Source organism: Heliangelus exortis, chromosome 4 (assembly GCF_036169615.1).
Source record: "Heliangelus exortis chromosome 4, bHelExo1.hap1, whole genome shotgun sequence".
Lineage (NCBI taxonomy): Eukaryota > Metazoa > Chordata > Aves > Apodiformes > Trochilidae > Heliangelus > Heliangelus exortis.
The window spans coordinates 3,086,527-3,106,212 of NC_092425.1; the positions used below are offsets into that span (position 1 = coordinate 3,086,527).

General features: G+C 37.2%; 1 protein-coding gene across 3 annotated transcripts in view; it reads right to left on the reverse strand.

The window, feature by feature from the left end:
• PAPSS1 (3'-phosphoadenosine 5'-phosphosulfate synthase 1) overlaps positions 1-19,686 on the reverse strand; it is a 30,642-nt gene that overhangs the window by 2,571 nt on the left and 8,385 nt on the right. For 2 of the 3 annotated variants that reach the window (XM_071742643.1, XM_071742644.1), the window contains exons 3-11: positions 18,370-18,605; positions 17,913-18,051; positions 16,771-16,889; positions 12,527-12,640; positions 10,616-10,727; positions 9,413-9,618; positions 8,208-8,343; positions 6,503-6,771; positions 4,971-5,200 (exon numbers count right to left, since the gene is read on the reverse strand). In XM_071742643.1, the coding sequence (XP_071598744.1) occupies positions 4,971-5,200; positions 6,503-6,771; positions 8,208-8,343; positions 9,413-9,618; positions 10,616-10,727; positions 12,527-12,640; positions 16,771-16,889; positions 17,913-18,051; positions 18,370-18,605 (1,561 nt within the window). Of the gene's footprint in view, positions 1-1,675; positions 1,926-4,970; positions 5,201-6,502; positions 6,772-8,207; positions 8,344-9,412; positions 9,619-10,615; positions 10,728-12,526; positions 12,641-16,770; positions 16,890-17,912; positions 18,052-18,369; positions 18,606-19,686 lie in introns of those variants that run through there. The other variant, XM_071742645.1, reaches the window with a different exon arrangement.

Consider the following 19,686-nt stretch of genomic DNA (forward strand, 5'->3'; position numbering starts at 1 on the left):
GCAATATTTCTGTTTGTTGAAACAACACAGTAATTTTTGCTTTTCTTAAAACTACTACCTTTGCAATTTATTGTTTCTAGTTCAATTTCAACTTCCATACCCAAAACAGAGTATGTGAATAACCACTCAATGCTCACTACCTTTCATAAGACTCAAATCTCTTCAATATCAGAAACTGAAATTTCCACTAAGGAGAAATACTGTACTGGCACTGTGGTGTGATGTGAACCATGAGCATTTTGAAATTAAATGTAGCAGTAGGAGTCATTTGCTTTTGTCAAAAAAGGAACCAGAAAGAAGATTCAAGTAATTTTGTTCATGGTGAACTTTGAGGATGGATTTGAGCAAATCACGAGACAGAAATTTGACCATTAAACTGAAATATAAATGCCAAAGTCATCCACATTCCATTCTCAAGTGAGATTTGGAATGAATTTCAATGAAACCTACCCCAAGCCTCTTCTGACCATGGGATTTAAGTGCCTTTGAAATTTTCACTCAGTGGAACTTTCTTTGAGCCACATTGTATATCTGTAGATGTTACAACCTCATTACTTGACCTTTTGCTACCAACAGTGTCTAGTACTGATGTAATACTTGGTGCCGATGCAATTAAAAGCATCCTCCAAATGGAAGAGAAAAAAAAAGAAAAAAAAAAAAAAAGGAGAAATAAATCCACAACACAAATCTGTCAACGAAAAACCAGTCCTGAAACATAACACACTTGGCCTGGTACCATCCTAGAATCTTATTACACTCATGGCATGGAAAAAGTTTTCAGTACACAAGCTGTGAAAACTTTGTGAAGAACAGGGTTAGGCAGACTAAAAATGTATGAATTTGCTGTGCTCACATAAATCTAGCAAAAGGAGAAAAGGAATCTTTTCTAACACTTCAGATTGTGCCCTCCTTCCATAGACAGAGCTGTATGTACATAAAGACACCCATGGTTGCACAAGATACTGTATTATATTTGAGAAAGCAGTGATTTACCCAGAGTACCAGAGGAATAAATTTGTGCTGTTCCTTCAAACCATTCACAGTAAGTGAGCAAAGGACACTACAAACCATGCACAGAAGATTAAGAATTCATACACCAGTTCTTTCCTGTCTTCCATTTACAGAGACATGTTTTAATCTGTTAAATGGTTTTCCCTTTCTGGGGGTTTTTTAGGGGTTTTTTTTGTACATTCAGTAGTTACTTTTTATTACAAGAGACTCTAGAAACAATGACACTTCTTTATGCTTTTTTATGAGCTCAAACAACCTCAGAGGAGTGTGTGAGGCTACCATTTCAAAGAGCTAACTGTCCTTGTGACAAAACAATGTAGCTGTTGCCAGTTTGCAAATGAAGAACAACTGCATGAAGGTGTCCTGAGTCCTACAGGAAACCTCTGCCACAGTGAGTTATCAATACAGTACCTTAATAGAGTGACTGAGGAGAACATTTTTTCCACTTCAAGGAATTTAATCTAAGTAAAAAATATATTACACAATTGATTTTTCACTGCGAAGCACTAAATATCAGTCATAATCTTGAGAACCCTGAGCCAGGTTAGGGTATCTGGTCCTAGGATATCTGGCCCTGAGCAAATGACCCTCTTGGAATTCCCCTTCTATGTGGAGAGCAATATCTGGTGTCCTCAATGAAATGATTCTTAGAGACAAGACTCATAACAAAAGTACAGACCATTGATTCACAGCTTTGCCTATTCATAAAAATGTTTTTTGGGAAAAAAAAAGTATGGAAATAAAACAACACAACTTACTCACCCTGGTCTGGCTGAAATACAACTGCTATGCTCTGCTCAGCTTGTAAACTTTAGATCCAATTAATTCCTAGGACAATTCAGAGCTTCCTCATCTGGGGGGGTCCAGTCCTTTAACAGTTCTTCTCTTCCAACTTCATGCTTCCCAAACAGGATCTATCATGAGGTGAACTTTAACCTTACAATCCTTCTCAGAAGGATTTGTACCTAATTTTATTTTGCCTTTGTACCATTAAGTCGTGACTTAAACCACAACTCTTGCAGGAACAAAATGTTGTCCCTCTGAGTGTCAACTTTGTTGTCAGTCTATGCTGAATGAACCAGCTAGCATAAACTAGGATCAAAACCTAACTGGCCATGAACAAACTCTGTGAGAGTAAAACATAATAAATTCATACCAAAATATGCAAAGCAAATCCTTTCCATGCTGTGGAGGAAACTCCTTTCTGACTGGCAGGAGGTTTAAGTCTCCTGAGCTGCTGTAGTGCTTCAGCATATCCTAAATTATGTACTAAGGTTAATTAATTATGTTTCACACAGCTAAATCAAGGAGGGCAGTCAAATATGCTTCTCTGACCCTCTTACTATCACTTCAACAATCAGGTATCCCAACAAAAAAATTTCCAAATAGTATGTACTTAGAGGGAACAGTTGTCCTCTACAAATGACTTGGTACTATTAGAGCAGTCACCACAACCATAGTTGGGGGTACTGGGAATAAACTGGAAAAAGTTAAAATCCCCACTCTTCACAGATACCCATGCTTCATTCACATTTTACAGAAAGCATGAGCAGTCTGCTCCAGTAACCTTACTAACTGGTTTCTTTTAGTCAAAATGGTCTCATCTGTTTTCTTTCAGGGAAAAAAAAATAAAATAAAAAAATCCATTTTTCCAGAAACTGTTGTGTTTTCTTTCATTTCCAGACTAATTTCCTTTTTTGATTATTTTTTTCTCAGCAGCAATCTGTGGCTGCATTTTATAGGACAGATCTGTAAAGAATTGGGAATCTTTGCTCACCCAAACAACTATTACTATGAAGCCACTGATCCCAAATTACACTTGTCTGTGGTAACTGTATGAGAGGCCTTTTTGGCTGAAGAAACACAGGAACTGTTTTCCTGAAGGGATTTCAGTATTGGGTAGGGATTTGATTTTTTTTTTTTTTATGGGTGGGCCTGGGGGTGAGGTGGTGTTTTTTCTTGGTTACTTGGTTCTTTGGCTGCTGTTTCTTTACACTTCAATCTAATAATGATTCACAGATCACACACGCATTTGGAAATTTTCCATTAAAACGAAAATTCTTTGTATAAACTTTTCCAAAACATGTTTGCATATATTCAATTATTGACTAAAAAAAAAAAATAATCTATGAAATCTAGGTGGATAAAAACTATAAGTAAAGGACTTTACCAACATTCATACTAGTTTCTGCATATATTATTTCTTGAGAAAAGTAAAGGACTTTACCAACATTCATACTAGTTTCTGCATATATTATTTCTTCAGAATTCTATATAAGTGGAAATGCTCAAACGTTCCACAGAAACATAGATTAGGTTTGCTATCTGATTTCAGCAACGATAAGTAGAGAATATTGATATTATCCTCATTTTGACCAAAGGGGAAAAAAAAAATAAGTTAAGTCCTACATGTGCTGCTAAACATTGCTGCAAATGCACTCCTAAAATCCCACGGTGTCCTAACTCTGACAAGCAGGAGCAATAATGGCTCTCTCCTTGGGGAACCCGCATGTGTCCGCATTGCCATCTAGAGGATGGCAGCCACACTCCAGCCCACCCTGTCTGTTACACAGCCTCCAGGACAAATAAATGACATTCTGACAGCAGCAGGGCAGAGCTGCACACTAACAACAGCACGGTCTGTTTTCCAAAAGAGTGATAGAAAGAGAAAACCAAGGGGCCCCTCAAAGGCATGGTGAAAGGATAATAGGGTGCATGTAATGTAGTCTGTAACAAAAGGCAAATACTGTTACCAAAGAGATTTTTTTTTTTTATCATTTACTCTGGCTAATGTCATAGGTGCAATTTTACTCCTCTTGATCTAAATTCAATCTATCCTACTAAGATTATTAATGAAAACAGAATCTATATTCATCTACAAAAAAATTCTGTTCTGTGCAATTGGAATTCTGATTGCTACTCTCCTTCAAAAAGCCCTCCAGTTTTAAACACTGGGCCCAGAGCATAATTTTGCATTATTGTTCAGAGAAAATAGCTATTAGTCACCCTTTCTTGTCCAGTATCTTCTCCATGCTCACTCTGTCACTGTTTCTTTTCCATCATTTCTGATGCACACCTGACACCTGAGAACCATATCTAGAGAGATCATAGAATCATAGAATCCTAGGGGTTGGAAGGGACCTGGAAAGATCATCTAGTCCAACCCCCCCTGCCAGAGCAGGGCCCCCTAGAGTACATCGCCTAGGAACGTGTCCAGGCGGGTTTTGAATGTCTCCAGTGAAGGAGACTCCACAACCCCCCTGGGCAGCCTGTTCCAGGGCTCCGTCACCCTTACAGTAAAAAAATTTTTTCTGATATTCAACTTGAACCTCCTATGCTCCAATTTACACCCATTACCCCTTGTCCTATCACTGGTCACCACTGAGAAAAGCCTAACTCCATCTCCCTGACACTCACCCCTTACATATTTGAAAACATTGATGAGGTCACCCCTCAGTCTCCTTTTCTCCAAACTAAAGAGACCCAGCTCCCTCAGCCTTTCCTCATAAGGGAGATGTTCCACTCCCTTAATCATCTCAGTAGCTCTGCGCTGGACTCTTTCAAGCACTTCCCTGTCCTTCTTGAACTGAGGGGCCCAGAACTGGACACAATACTCCAGGTGCGGCCTCACCAATGCAGAATAGAGGGGGAGGAGAACCATAAAAAGTAATTTTTTTCTGTGGATTTAGCAGTCTGTCAGAATGTGTTTCAGAGTTAGAGAAACTCCAATAACTGGAAGGAAAAGGGGAGCTTCCAGTGACAGCTGAAGCTGGATCAGGTTAGTTGTGCTGTGAAACCACACCCAAATCCTCCTGAAGTCAAGTTGCATTTGTGATCTAAAACCACATCTAAACACTGCCATCTTTGAGCAATATGAATTGAATTTAAACCATTTTTTCTAATGTGGGTGGGGGGTAAAAGGCAGCTATTGCTCAAAAAGTCTTAAAAATACAACTTACTGATCAGAGTCATAATAATCCATGCACTTCTTTTTCTTATTATAAGCTGCAACTCTGAAGGGCACAATTTCCAGTGCACGGAGGCCTGGAGCCATTGTCAACACTTTGGCACCATGGGTTGGTTCATACAGATCTTTCCCAGTGTCAGGGTGTGGCATCCCTGCTGGATCTCTCCCTACAATGTAGAAGTTAGCTCCTGCAACCATCCGTGACCTACAGTGCCACTGAACCTACAACAGAGACAGGGAAAAACAGTTAAACAGAAGAAAACAGTCAAAATATGACCCTTTAAAATATGTGTGAGTTATACTGTTACCACTTTTTCCCTAATTAAACACAATTTTTACTAGGGAGCCACAATAAAACAATTATGTGAAATGCCATCAAACTTACAGCTAAGACATGGTGCTCCCATTTCATTTGCACATTAGGATAATTTTAAAGGTATTTTAGCACAGTGTTTGGACCAGTATCATCAGAGCAAGAAAGATGGAGCTCATCCATTTCTTGGCTCAGTTTCTCCTGATGTCACCCTCCATATATCTCCTTTTACCCAAAAAGATAAATGCCAAAACAACTGCTTTGGGAAAATTACTGGGATCTAGTCACATATCACACATCTCAAAACATTGCCTATCTTAATCACAGTTAATTTCTCCAAGAAGACATCCTAACTGATAGACAGCTGCCAAACATCTCATAAGAAGAAAGACAAGACAGGCTACTTAAACAAGGTGTTCCTGGGATCCCCTGTCTATCCAAAAAGCTATCAGAGAGTTCATCTTTTAGCCTGGTCAGAATTTAAACTTCTGTGACTCATGGGGGGAAAAAGAAAAAAGCAATGAGATGGAGAACCAATACCCCCTAAAGGAATTGCCCCCAAATGAGAGCATTTATTCTCTCTACTGCTTCCCGCAGATCTCTAGGGATTCCATCCCAAGACCTGGCTCCTAAAGAAAGTGTTGCCAAAGAATTAGTTCATACAAAAGCTTTGAAAACAATTCTCTCTTAATTAAGTTTGCTAGAAAATAAGCAAAGTAGGGCTTGATTTGGGCTCTTTTTGTTGGCTTTTTTTTCTAATTTGACCATAACCCTCCAACATACAAACTTTTTTCTTAACAGTCATAAAATTTAAGTATTTTAACATTCAGGACAATTATATGATATGTTACCAGATCTCATAATTCCTTCTGAAAAAGACTGTAAAAAAGGAGGAAGGATTAGTTATGGTATTAATACAGGTATTATCATACCTGTATAATAGGACCTGTAAAGAAAGGACCACATAAACCCAGTATTGTCTCCCACAATTTCCAGCAAAATGCTCCAATATAGAACTTTCTTCTCTATTATTCTATAGAATGCTTTGGCTGATCAGAGAGGGAGCCCTTTACAGTCTGGTTTACCTCAGAAAATGAGTCTCCTCTCTCCATTCAAAAAAACCCAGCACAAAAACATCAGGCACAGCACAGAATACTCAGTGCACTATCAAAGGGGGTTGTTTTTTTTTTTTAATCTCTTGATGTATTTACCTCAGTTGGCCCAGCATACATCATGGGGGAAGGGAATATAGCCACCACTGTTGTTTCTGGGTTCAAGATCCCCTCCTCCAGCACTGCAGCGTGTTGCTTCATGCGCCACATGAGGGGAACATCATCCTCTTTTGTCCAACCTCCCAGTGGGTGCAGGAGTAAAACTGGGCGCCTGTACCCACGCTCCAAAAGCTGCTTATGAGTATCCTGCATTAAAAGAGCATGTCCATTGTGCACTGGGTTACGTAGCTGGAAGGCAAAGACAGCATCTGTGGAGAAAAAAATGAGAGAAAATATACAGGGGAAAAAAAAAAAAGGAAAAAGAAAGGTAAGTTACTCGATCGGGAATTATACAACCACAGAAAAATCTTCAAGCAGTACAATCTTCCCTCTGAATTCTATTAAACAAGTAAAACAGCAAATCAATAAAGTATTAGAAATTATCAGAAAATCATTATTCTCAATAAACACAACTAAGAAAAACAATCATGCTAAAAAAACCATAAATAAGCTGCCTTCATTTTTGAGATTGCAGCAGAACTACTCCAACAGCTATAATCTTTTCTATGGGTTTTTCACTTGAACAAGCAGATAATATAAAGTTAAATTCTAAGAGAAAATCAAACTAAGCTACCTGTCTTAAAGGTTCAGTGTATCATCAGGAGAACAAGTGGACATGTTTGCTACAAAACAAATAAGAGGGGATTTAAAGTGCCTTAATAAGTTTCCTTCACTTATACAGCATTGTAGAGTTTACACACATTATAAGTTAAAAAGACCAGCAAAGCAAAGCTCACTGTTGTTCCAAATTATTATAAACCCTTTGCTAAAAAACAGTCCTGAAAAAAACAGGCTTTTTCCCTTCTGCAAATTAAGATCAACTAAGTACTCTACAAGACAGTAAAATCACTATAACTGAGAAGTTTCCCTATAAGGAACCAATGAAATGTAGAGAAAGGTTTTTTTAAGGGTCGAGCTAAACTGAAGACTGAGGTCTCAAACCTGCAGATTCTGGAAATATTGACCACATTAGAAAATTGAGGACCTCAGGAACAATCTCAGTTCACATTCTTGATGCTAATCTCTTCCTTCACATTCAAAAGTGCTTAGCAGCTGCCTGCCAATCACTGGCACAATGAAGGCAGGATGCTTGATTCTGCTTTATGACATTACTCAGACTCTTATTTACCTGCCTAAGACAACTGCTTTACTGAGAAAAACTGTTTTGTTTCTTCTGCAATGTAAAGCAGTTAGCTTACAATTTTTAACTGTGTTACTTCCCATGTTGCACCAACCTACTTGTCTGTTGCTGTCATAAGCTTTGCTCCCCAGAAGCAGCATGAAAGAGACTTAAAAAAAGAAGGCAATGAAAGTTCAGCACTCAACCACACCTCTACAGTGGTTGAGTCAAACCTGATTATTTTTAAACCACATTTACCACATTTTAACATTATCTTTTCTTGTATTAGTAACATGTCTAGTGTGCACAGAAAGATAAAATTCAGAACCTCAGGCATTACCAGCCTCTACTGTGTACTTAGGCAATTCAATGCCTGAGCTCATGAAAATATTACAGGCAAAAAAGGCCACCAAAGGGAGCATTCAAATTCTTCATGTTTAAAACAATGGCAGCCCCTGTGGTACTGAGGCAGCACTGCTGGGTAAGTCTTTGCAGGAAAAAACAGAACAATAAAAATGTACTCACCAGCATTCATTTCCTTGAATTTTTGCCTTAACTCAGCTGGAGTGAGACGGTATTGATCAAGTCCATCATTCCAATAAATACGATCAAGGACCTGTAGATCTCCACCTACAAGCCAGTTCCCTTGCTCCATAACCATCTAGGAAAAGAAAGGAAATCTTGCTTAGTATTAGTTGTCAACTTTTCCTAAGCATCTAAAAGCACTGTAATGGGGGCACATCTTTACCAAGGGAAGAGTTTTAGGGTCGTTTTATCTGACAGTCTCAAGTCAAGTATCAATGTGGTTTGTTTTCTGTGTTGGTTTTTACCAAAATTTAAAAAAAAACAAACAAAAACCACTGAAACATAGTCCAGACATGTTATATCATGGTGCAGGAGAGAAGCACAAATCCTCAGCAGGCACAGATATGCAAGTAGCCAGTATTCTTAACAAGCATCATTACATGGAAAAACAAACAAACAAACAAAACTAAACAAAAAAACAGACAGTGGCCCTTCAGTTTACAAGATTCTGGTCGCATTAATGCATTGAATAAAACAGTTCTGTTTTAATTTTTGCCCTGTTTTAATTTACAAATAAAAATTACAATCTTGGAAGTAGGATAGCTTTTGGATTTGTTTTACAGTTTGCAAAACCAAACACATCACTTCAAGGAGTATGTTACAATTAGAATATTGTATGTATGACATAAACATAAGTCAAAATAAAAAAACCACACCAAACACAATGAATGGTAAGAGCTACCCAGAGTTACACCATGAACTCTCCAGGAACAGGGCTCATTTTAAAAACACCTAAGGTCAGGCAGGTCTCACATGCTCCACATGCAGGCAGAACAGAAGTTTCTTGTCTTCACAGTGCACTGATCTGCTGATTTGAGAAGCTTTGATGAGGCTACTCAGAGGGATGTGTTTCCAAGGCACTCTAGAGGGCCAAGTTACCTTTTCTGCAGCACAGATTCTACAGTGCATTCTAAATTCATGTCATGTGTACATATTGAGATTGGGTTTTCACACCAAGTGCAGACTTATTCAACAGCTCCATAGAACAAACAAAATCACCTTCGTTTCTGACCATATGTTTTAATTAGGTCTCCAAGTAGTTTTGCTGTGGAAATACATCAGCCACAGAAATGAACATCACTTAATTTGCAGCTCCACAAAGACTGCAGCCAACAGGAGGAGATTTCCAACTTTTAAATGCACACCTTGATATAGGGATGTTCCTTGCATGTTGTTCCCCACTGCCTGGCACAGCGTTCCTCTTTCCTGTGCTCATAGAATTCGGGATTACGGAGGATGGCCACACGACACCCTTCGTACACCAGAGCAATGGCTGTGCACCCATCCAATCTTTCTTTGTCTTCTTGAGTAGCTGTTAGCACTATAGGCACTGACAGATTAATAACTCCCCCTGCAGAGTGAGGGGGAAAAAAAAAAAAAAAAAAAAAAGCACTTATCTACAGTAATGGTCATAATGATATGAAAATCTCCACTCTTAACAAGGTGCAGTCCAGGCTGTAAGTGTATCACACAACAGGCAGTTCAAGTATTCACTTTAATAGGAGTAAAAAGTAACTTTTAGAATGAACTCTTGCATAAGGTGTGTGTTATAAAATGTGCAAGCACTGAGGCTTGAGAAAGAGCAAAGATTACTGGAAAAAAGCAAGTACCTATGGTTGCATGCAAGCATTTAGACTGTGAGGATCTACTTTTGGATTTCAAATATTTTGTCCAAAAAGCTATATAGTAAGCAGAAATACAAACCTGACATTTTTAAACAGATCAGTAGCAAGATTGCTACTGGAGTGGATAACAAGTGAAAATGAAATGGCATTCTCAGAATCCAGACTTTCAGTTTGTAAGGAAAGTTCAATTCAATAAAGACAGCCAAACATTCCCAAGCAGTTAGGACATATTATTCCAGTATTTCAAAAGGTGCCTTTTGCTGCTTACTTAAAACCTTATTCAGATTCAAGCATAAAACCTGTTGAGTTTAGCATTTTGGAGACTTTTTGTTTAGCTGAAATCTTAGCAGCTGCTTTACTTCTAAAACTAAAGCAACATATTTGAATTTTAAGGTTGTGTGTTGTTCTCCTTTTGACTTCACTGCTAGATGCTAAAGTCTTGTTTTTCTTGACTGCAAGAGTGAGATGTGAGAAATCCAGTGGGATAAATACTGTAAAAGTCTCATACAAATGCTTGAATTCTAATGACCCTACACTTGCTGAAAGAGTTCTAAACATTTGGGCTGTCTCTAGGAGAAAAGTTACAGCTTCTTGAAGTTAATAGGGGTTTTGCTATTGGCTTTAGTGTGGACAAGACCCTAAATAAGCATAAACAGAATGTATTCAGAATTTCAGAAGTAGCATGAGTTTGCTCAGTCTTATAAACAGAAAATTTTACCCCACCATCAAGGAGACAGTCAAAGTGAAGGCACTGCAGGTATTCTCTCTCTCTCATGAAGCCATTCAGGGGTGTTGCCCATCCTTCTGCTAGCACTTGCACCCACTGCATATCCACCTTGTAAAGAAATGGAAAAACACAGCAGATAAGAGTTGTTCCTTAATGACTGACATCTGGTATTAATCAAAACAGATCCTGGTTTGACCATAAATACAGGATAGTATAAATAGAAGATTTCTCAGTATTAGTTTTTAATCACAAAGAAATCAAAGTTTCTACAAGTAAGACAAAAAGAGTTACTTGTTCCCCACTTTTCATATTTTTGCCCATTTTCTAGTCCTCACACTAACACAAATTTCCATGTGTTGAAAAACAAGCCAACAACAGAAGTTGGGAGTGAATCTTAAGATCCCTAGTCTTAAAGCAGATTAGAAAAAAAATTTATTGCAGAAACTTGTGAGACAACCCAGAAGTAAATTCTCTCAGGTACTTATTTTTAGTTAAAGAGGTATCAGCTTACAGGAAAATGCCTTTCTTAGAACTTGAAGAGTCACACTATGACTTAGTGTGTGGCCTCTATTATTTCTGCATATGCTTTACTAAAACTTCAAGTCTTTGACAAGGACAGGCTTTGCTTGTGCAAGTCTCTTTTGCAAAGAGCATGACTAATTTTATTACACTGTTTAATTTATGCTGAGGCAAGTACAGGACATTTTCTTCCCAAGTTTACATTATATACTTGCTTGATATTTAACAATCCATTGGCTGTGGGTGAAGAGGAAAAGGGTTTGTTTTTCTAGATAGGGAAAGATTTAGAACACGACCCTACAGAAACTTAATAATGGTGACATGAAATATTTGTTCCTGATCAAAGTAATTAATAGTTTTACAGACATATATCTAAAAGGAATTCAGTAAGATGCAGTAAAAGGAAGAATTAGAATTTATTATTAATAGAAGGCCTGGGAAATTTTAAAAATACTTTAAAACTACACTCAGTCCTTGAAGTCAAGTTACTCACTGCAGATGTTCCACTTAGAGCTTAGCCAGCTCCTAGACCAAATACTTATCTTTAAACACTAGTAATACTACCACAAAAATCCAGTGAAAAAACCTCATGTATTTTATCTGTGTTTAGGCCTAGATCTTCAGAGGAAACGAAGGTGTGAAAACACATCCAGAAGCAGTTTTGACTAATTTATCTGAGTTGGAAACTAACTAAAAGAAGAAGAGTTATCAAGCTGATCCATCCTTTTTCACAATTTCCCTGTTATAAGCCAGAAAAGTAGCATGAATATACTCTTATCATACAAAAAAAAAAAAAAAAAAAAAAAAAAAACTTAAAAAAACCTCAAAACAAAACCAACAACAAAAAAAGCACAAACACACATCACAAACAAAACACAAAGTAGATCTCTGTAAACTTAAGTTCTTAAGTTTGCAACTGTTTGAGCCTGATCTGTAAGGTTACTATCATTAGGCTGAAGGTTACTAACAAGGAGAATCAAGAAGTGCTAACTGATTTCCTTCACATTTCTTTTATTACAATTCAAAATAAAATGGGTTAAGTTTAAATAAATAAATTTTAAAAAGTAGTAATTCTTCTAAAAATAACTACTCCTAAAGGAAATGCCAGGAATGGTTTAGTTCATTGATAGGGTAGAGGAAGTCACTGAAAATTTAAATCTTTGGGATAAACTGAGTAACACCTTACCAGACAGTATTTATGAAATTATGAAGATTCAGTTGTTCTCTCTGGAAAGTGATCAAAGAAAACATAGAATCTGTGCTTCTTCTCAAGAAAAGAGGGGAAAAGTAGATTGAAATACATTCTGTAACCGATACAGTCATTTCAACTGAGGAAAAGACTGGACATTCTTTCAACTCCAGCAGGAAGACAACTGAACACACAATACCTTATTTATTTCCAAGGTTAACAGAGATTCAGCATCAGTTTTGGCCAACTGTAGCTTATTTTCTGGCACATAGAGCTCTTTCACCTCATAAGAGGCATCTACTGGTACGATGTCCTGTATAAACAAAATAAACAAAACTTGATGTTTGCTCAGAATGCTGCTTCAACACTGAGCATGGTCAAGAAGTAAAATTCTATGGTTGCACTATTCTGTAGCACAAGTTCAGCCATTAAGTAATTTTTACTCATTTAAAAGCCAGCACTGCTCCAAGATTATGATACGCTGCCAGCCAAGCTGCTGGCCTGAGTTCCTGAAATAAAACAAGATTTTTTTCTAAACCTTAAGTACCCTATATAACATTTACCTAGTCAACTACTAAATTAAGTGCATTTTTAATGACTTATTAATGCCTACATTATCTCAGCAGAAATACAGCTCTACGCTCCTATATTTGCTAAAGAAGTTACCCACCCAAAAAAAAAACAACCAACCAACAAATCCCAAGTTATATTTATAAATGTTTGTTCTCTATAGTCATTCACTATAACATACAGTAGAAGTAGTAACATGGTGCTAAAAAGAAAAGCCTCTCAACAGCAAGAAATTAATACAGAAATACAAATTAAATGCATTACCTGCAGCTAATGACATAATACCAGTGTTCAACTCTATATACTGATGCTTAGAACATTTAAATGTGAGGCCACCTGTGCACACATACATGCAATGAACAGAAATCTGTTTTATCACCAGAACATCACAGGATATAAATATATTTGAAAAAGAAAAATCTTCCTCCATGAGTTTTAAACGAGACATTCTCACTCCATGATGCTAAAGAGTCAAGACCTTCAGCTTAAGATATTAATATAAGAATAAAAACATTATTTTTTAAAAAAATAAGGCTATCATGATTAACTTTTAAATCCTCTGACAAAGGATGGTGTAAAATGTCAAAACTCAGTCAAATGTTCCAGTGATACTCAGTGGCAAAAAAATCAGTGGAAAGCAGCTGCCAAGTTCTTTAGTTCTTTTTCATGGTTTTGGAAACTTTTGTAAAGTAATGCTTTGCTTATTGAGAAAACAAGCTCACCCTTACAGTAAAGTATATACAGACCCATAACAAGAATAAAGAAAATTATCTTTATTTTCCCAGTGTATGCAGCCCAGAGTACACAGGTATGCCTGCAGGAAACACAAAGTTTGCCCAAGGATTTTAAAGCATTTATCCAACACCAGGCACTACCTGCACAGAAAGTAAAACAAAGGGAGTGGGATGATGAAAGCAAATGGGAGATTAAATAACTGCAGGAGCGAAAAAAACATAGCAAGTCTCACTGAGTGATACATAATTTTTATCTCCAAAGGCAAATAAAAGGAAAACAAACTAAACTTTCACTCAGAAATTATGTTTTGTAAGGAAAAGTTCAGTCATAATTTTTATCTCCAAAGACAAATAAAAGGAAAACAAACTAAACTTTCACTCAGAAATTATGTTTTGTAAGGAAAAGTTCAGTCCATTATATAAATTAAGAAGCTGCTTTTATTAGTGAGTTAGCCCAAACCTGCTTTCTATTTTGTCTGCAGAAGCATCACTACCCAGGAGAGCTGCAGCAGATTTCAGCAATAAGCATGGAATAAAATAAAGGTATTGCCTGCTGTGAAGACAGCAGATCTTACAAGAAAAGTATAACTGAGTACACACTGTGCTGCTTCAGACTTCTCTCCACACCCCAGTCCATACTGTACTTCATTACAATAACAGAGCATCCTAATCTTACAAATTATCAAAAGCTTAAAATAAATATGCCTATTAAAAAATTATCTTCAAATATTATCCTGGTTTTAGTGTCCCACTAATGAGAAAAACAATAGAGAGAAAGGTTTTACAATGCAGTTTCTGTCAACAACCTACCTCATTCTAAGGATGTAAACAGCTTCAAGGCATGTCTGGCAACACTGAGTCAGATATTTAGCATATTTGTAGGGTTAATTAAACCCAACTCCCTTGCAGACACAGAAATGGCATTTAAAACAAGATCTTAGATTTGTTAAAACACAAAACCAAAAACCAAACACAACAGTAGCAACAGGAATCCATACATCTTAAAACTGTGGGAGTTACAGGAAAATGCTAGGCTAGCAAGCCACCTAGTGACCACTTTAGGGTAGTAACTTTCCTAAAAGGTTCATTTTCCAAATGAGAAGTTACACATTAAGCAGCAAAGGCCAACTTCGGGATACCAGGTCGAGTTTTGTGCCCTTCTCTGACACAAGTTGTTGACAGGAAAAACAAGAAAGAAAATAATAACATCTTTACAGCCAAACACCTGCTTTACTTTTGTCAGACTCCACTGGAAAATATCAGCAGATTGAAAACCAAAGCTCTAAAAAAGTGTGCAAGCACTCATTTGCATGATACTGGGAGAAGGAAAAAAAAAAACAACAACAAAAAAGTTTCATATGTCAGTATTAGTAAAAAAACATTCCTTAAAATTCAAGGATTAACAATACTTCTTGGGACTTCTTCCCAAAGTTTTTCAGTTATTGAAAGAAAACAAACATCCCAAATTATTTTTAATGCTGTTACCCTATTGTTTCTTGACTAACCACAGTGGATTATTAAAGAAAAGCAAAGTCACAGCTTGTTCCAGCTAAAGGAAGCCTACAGAAACTACATTCTCAAGATACCACTGTATTAATATGGCCTAAGAACAGGACCTGCCAGTTCAGCCATGCCTTAATTTCACTGTCTCCTTGAAAGTAAGTCACCACTAAGCTATTTTGGCATTCACAATGCTGTTGTTCAAAAAGAAATAGATTTTTTTTAAGTGCTAAAATGTACCTAAATGTACTAACAGGACAGAGCAAAGCTAACTGGGTCAGGAGCCAGCAATCAGCACTATGCACCAACTGTACTAACCCAAGCCTTTGGGGATCACTATCTTAGAACACATAACACTGACTTCTACCATTATGGAATTGTTCTCCTGAGCAGGAGCCCAGAGTCAGGAACCACCACCTCTCATAGCAGAACTCCTGCACAGCTCTTCCTCCTTTCCTACAAAACATATTCAGGTGAGCATTACTGTGGAAATCTATAATTCTGCTGTGGTTTTCTGCCCTGCTTTATCTTTTGTGCAACCTTAAGCAAGCAGTGATCTATTAGGAGAGTTTTCTTGATAATTAACATTAACTCTGTGCTGGCTACTGCATGAGATCTTTTGCTCGTTCAAATTGAACACTTGGTGGAGCTTTACTCAAGCTGTTGCCTAAGCCCTAAATTTCCAGAACATCCACCTCCAAAAAACATGAACAATTGTCTTCTAGAGTAACTAAATCAAAATAATTCTCTGAAATGTTATCCCACTACCCACTTCTACATCAAGATGAGCAAATTCTGTGGGTATGGATTCAAGAGGATAAAGCCATCTCATGGCTGACTTCACTATTAGTGAGTTTTGGGCTTAGGTTTTCTCTGTTTCATTTTATTTTGGTAAGTAACTTGTTGGGGTTCTTCTGTTTGTTTCTTCGTGTTCTTGTTTGGTTTATTTGGTTTTTAAGTGGGGAAAGAGCTGAATCCATTTATCCAAGATCAGGAGGAGGCCCAGAGGCTTCAAATGGGATGGTGTAGATTACAGGCATGAATGCAGAAAGAGACCTACCTGTTCAGAAGCTATGAACCATTAACTCAACTCATCCATGTCAAGATCAGCTTCCTGAACTGGTCATTACACTAATGCAGAACCACTTTTACTAGTCCAAGAAAAGCAGTGGAAAAAAGGGGAAACCAGACACAACCACAGCAGCTTCTAATTAAGGCAGCTCAGGTTACTGCATGTGTCCATCCCTGTCTGTTCACATCTGCCATATATATTAATTATTACACTTTAGAGATGAAGTAAAAATTTTCAGACTCTTATAAATTCTAGAAACCAAACTTAAAGTCAGCATTCATCATTGCTTCTGTAACAGCTGAGACAGACTTCTCTTCCAGTTACCAGTTATGATGATTAATACAAATTAATTTTCCATTGCTCCAAATCTTATTTCACTTAAGAGATCAATGTTGCCACAAACATCTAGGTTTAAAAAGGAAGCATAAGTTTAAAATCTAGAATATAAACATGTGTAAGCCTTGAACTCCTAAAAAACTGTCTCTGTTTTTCTCAGCACATATATTCACAATGCAGGTGAAAATGCTTAGAAAAAAGTTACTAAGATACATCTGCATTCCTGCTTACCCTCTCTTGAAGAAGTTCCACAACTTGTTGTATACAGTCATTCACATCACAGGAATCGGTTTTCAGCACAAGCTCTGGGGATTCTGGTTTTTCATACTCAGAGTCAATCCCAGTAAAACCTACAGAACATACGACAAAAATCTTAAGTGACTTTTCCCGTAAGATGAGTCCATATCAACATGTCCACAAACAGTTTTCTACATATAAACCAACACAACAGGCAAGAGCAGAGTTTTAGCTTGCTTAATGCAGGATTTCTTAAGGAAATCAGCATTTTTTTTCTTTATCAGACCCTGTGCTAATCTTACTACATGACTGCATCAAACTTCAGCATTCTGCAGAACATCCATAGCACATTTTTGTTGAGGTTATTTGATTTATACTGTGAAAAAAGAAAGGAGCACTGGCAGAAGAACTGTGCACATCAACCCAGAGCTAGTCATCTACCAATTGTCCTTCCTTACTAGCTGTGACTGAAAACTCCTGTAACTGATAACTTTGAAAAACTGCTTTTCTTCTTAACACAGGTAAAATGTACTATTGTCAACTTCTGCAAACTAGAATATAAAACAAAGAAGCACTTGAAACAAAAGTTGCAATTCATGATCACATATTTTAATTTTTTTTTATTAAAGGCTGCACCTTACGTCTTGATATGAGGCTGGGGATAGGAAACTTTTCATGGGCACTAGCATAAAACCCTAATTTCAAAATATAAGTTAGTCTCTTCAGAAGTGTTCTTCATGGTATTTAGAGAAACATGATCATAATTTACTTTTTGGAAGAATCAGTAACTGTTATTAATGCAATTATAGATTTTAGACATAATCAAGCTTTTTTCTCACTAGTCAATGGACACACAAAAGAGATAGACTAACCCTTAATCCTAAGGGCTTACAACAGAACACATGTAACCTGCTCAGGGTTTTCCAGTGTGAGGATAGGCAGCTTTGCCCTTTTGCATTTAACTTTTCAGCTCCATGAGCTCAAGTTGATACCATTTTTCTGCTTGGTCCTGTCCCCCAGTCCATGCTGCTTTCAAAGGCAGTGCACACACAGACTGCAGCACTTCCACATATATGGAGTCAAAATATACCAATGCTTCACTTATGTAGAAAGGACGTAATTACATCCAGGCTCACCTTTTATTTCTCCAGCCCTGGCTTTCTTATAGAGTCCTTTAACATCTCTCTGCTCACAGACATGCAATGGAGCATCTACAAATACCTCAAAAAAAGGCAAACTTGCCCCTTCATGAATTCGTCTGGCGTTATTACGATCCTGAAAGAAAACAGAAAAAAAAACAAACTAAAAAACCAACAGCCACATATCTTCTGTCTGCTTTTGAAGCTCATTCTAAAGAAGCCGATAGTAAAATGCAAAAAAATTTCTGAAGTCTGGGGAAAAAAACCCCAAAACTAGTATTTGATAGATGGATGCTCTGCAAGCTACTTAAGTTTGGCTACACATGCTTCATCACATGGTAAAAACCAGCATGAAGATCTAAGATATCAGATCTCTCAGTGAGATATTCCTATAACTAAAATTGTAACCCACAGTATTTTCCCTCCATTTTACTTAGAGGGTTTTCACATTTACCTGAGCATAAGGAGAGATGAAACTAGTAATGCACACCAACCCAGCATCTGCAAACAGTTTTGCAACCTCAGCAATACGACGGACATTTTCTTCTCTGTCCTCTGGTGTGAAACCCAGATTCTTATTAAGGCCTTGACGAATATTGTCACCGTCCAATGTGTAGCATGGAATGCCATGGCATACTAAATACTCCTCCAGTGCCATGCTCACAGTGGTCTTCCCAGCACCAGACAGACCTGGAATATTCAATGATAATATATGTTATAAGCACAGAAACTACTTAGGGTAAATTGTAGTACAGGTACCACTGCTAGTATGGAAAAAAAAAAGCCAAGACTCTTGGCTGTATAGTTCTACAATGTGTAGTATTGCTTACTTCAATGCTTACAGTTCATTTCACTCCCTAACATTAGTCCTCAAACATCTTCAGTTACCAAGCTTCCCCAACACTCTCTTCTTAACTCCTTAAGCAGCCTTCCTATTTTTCTGTATTCTACCACCACCCTTCTTCCTCCTGAAAAAAGGAAATCGGTCACTAACATTACATCTGATTAAAAGGGATGACGAATGGAAAATATTGCTGGAGAGATAACTGAGAAAACATTTTTATCATGACCTTTTCAAAACGATAATAATGAATTAGCAGGAGGAAAAGAAAGGCAGCCTCCCAGATCAGTCAAGCACTGAGAGACAGGCTGGAGCTACGTGACACAAACAGGGAAAGAAAGGGCTCCATTCTTTTGCTGAAGAAATTTGTGGCAGCAAGCTACTGTATCAAATCAGATTGGAATGGCTCTCAGCAATTTGTTATCAACTACTGTTTTGCTTTTCACACACATTAACAGTAGTGGAAACAAATTTTACTTAAAGAACCAAGTTTCTCTAATACTCTGAAGGTCTCTTGTATCACAATACAACAGTGCTCCTCTAAATGGTTTACAAAGTACTAAAATATCCATAATCAAATATCATTTGTTGTATTTAATTTTTATTTTCAGTTTTAACTGGGGGGGAAAAAATCCTCCAATGAAAATATGTTAAAACTTTGAAAGAAATTTAAAAAAAATCCCCTCACAGTTATGAAGCAAAGCTGTCTTTCAAGATTTACTTAGCCCTCTCTTTTCACAATCAAAACAATTCAGTAGAAAAGCATGGTGCTTATTTCAAAACTAAGTCCCAATATGCATTGCCCTCAACAGGCAACATCTGTCCCAAGGCATCTGTTTATGTTGAAGTGCTATTTCAACCCAAGGAGACAAGAACATCCCAAAGAGAAGAAACCTTTAAAGAAAAAAAAAAATCATACACAGACTTGAA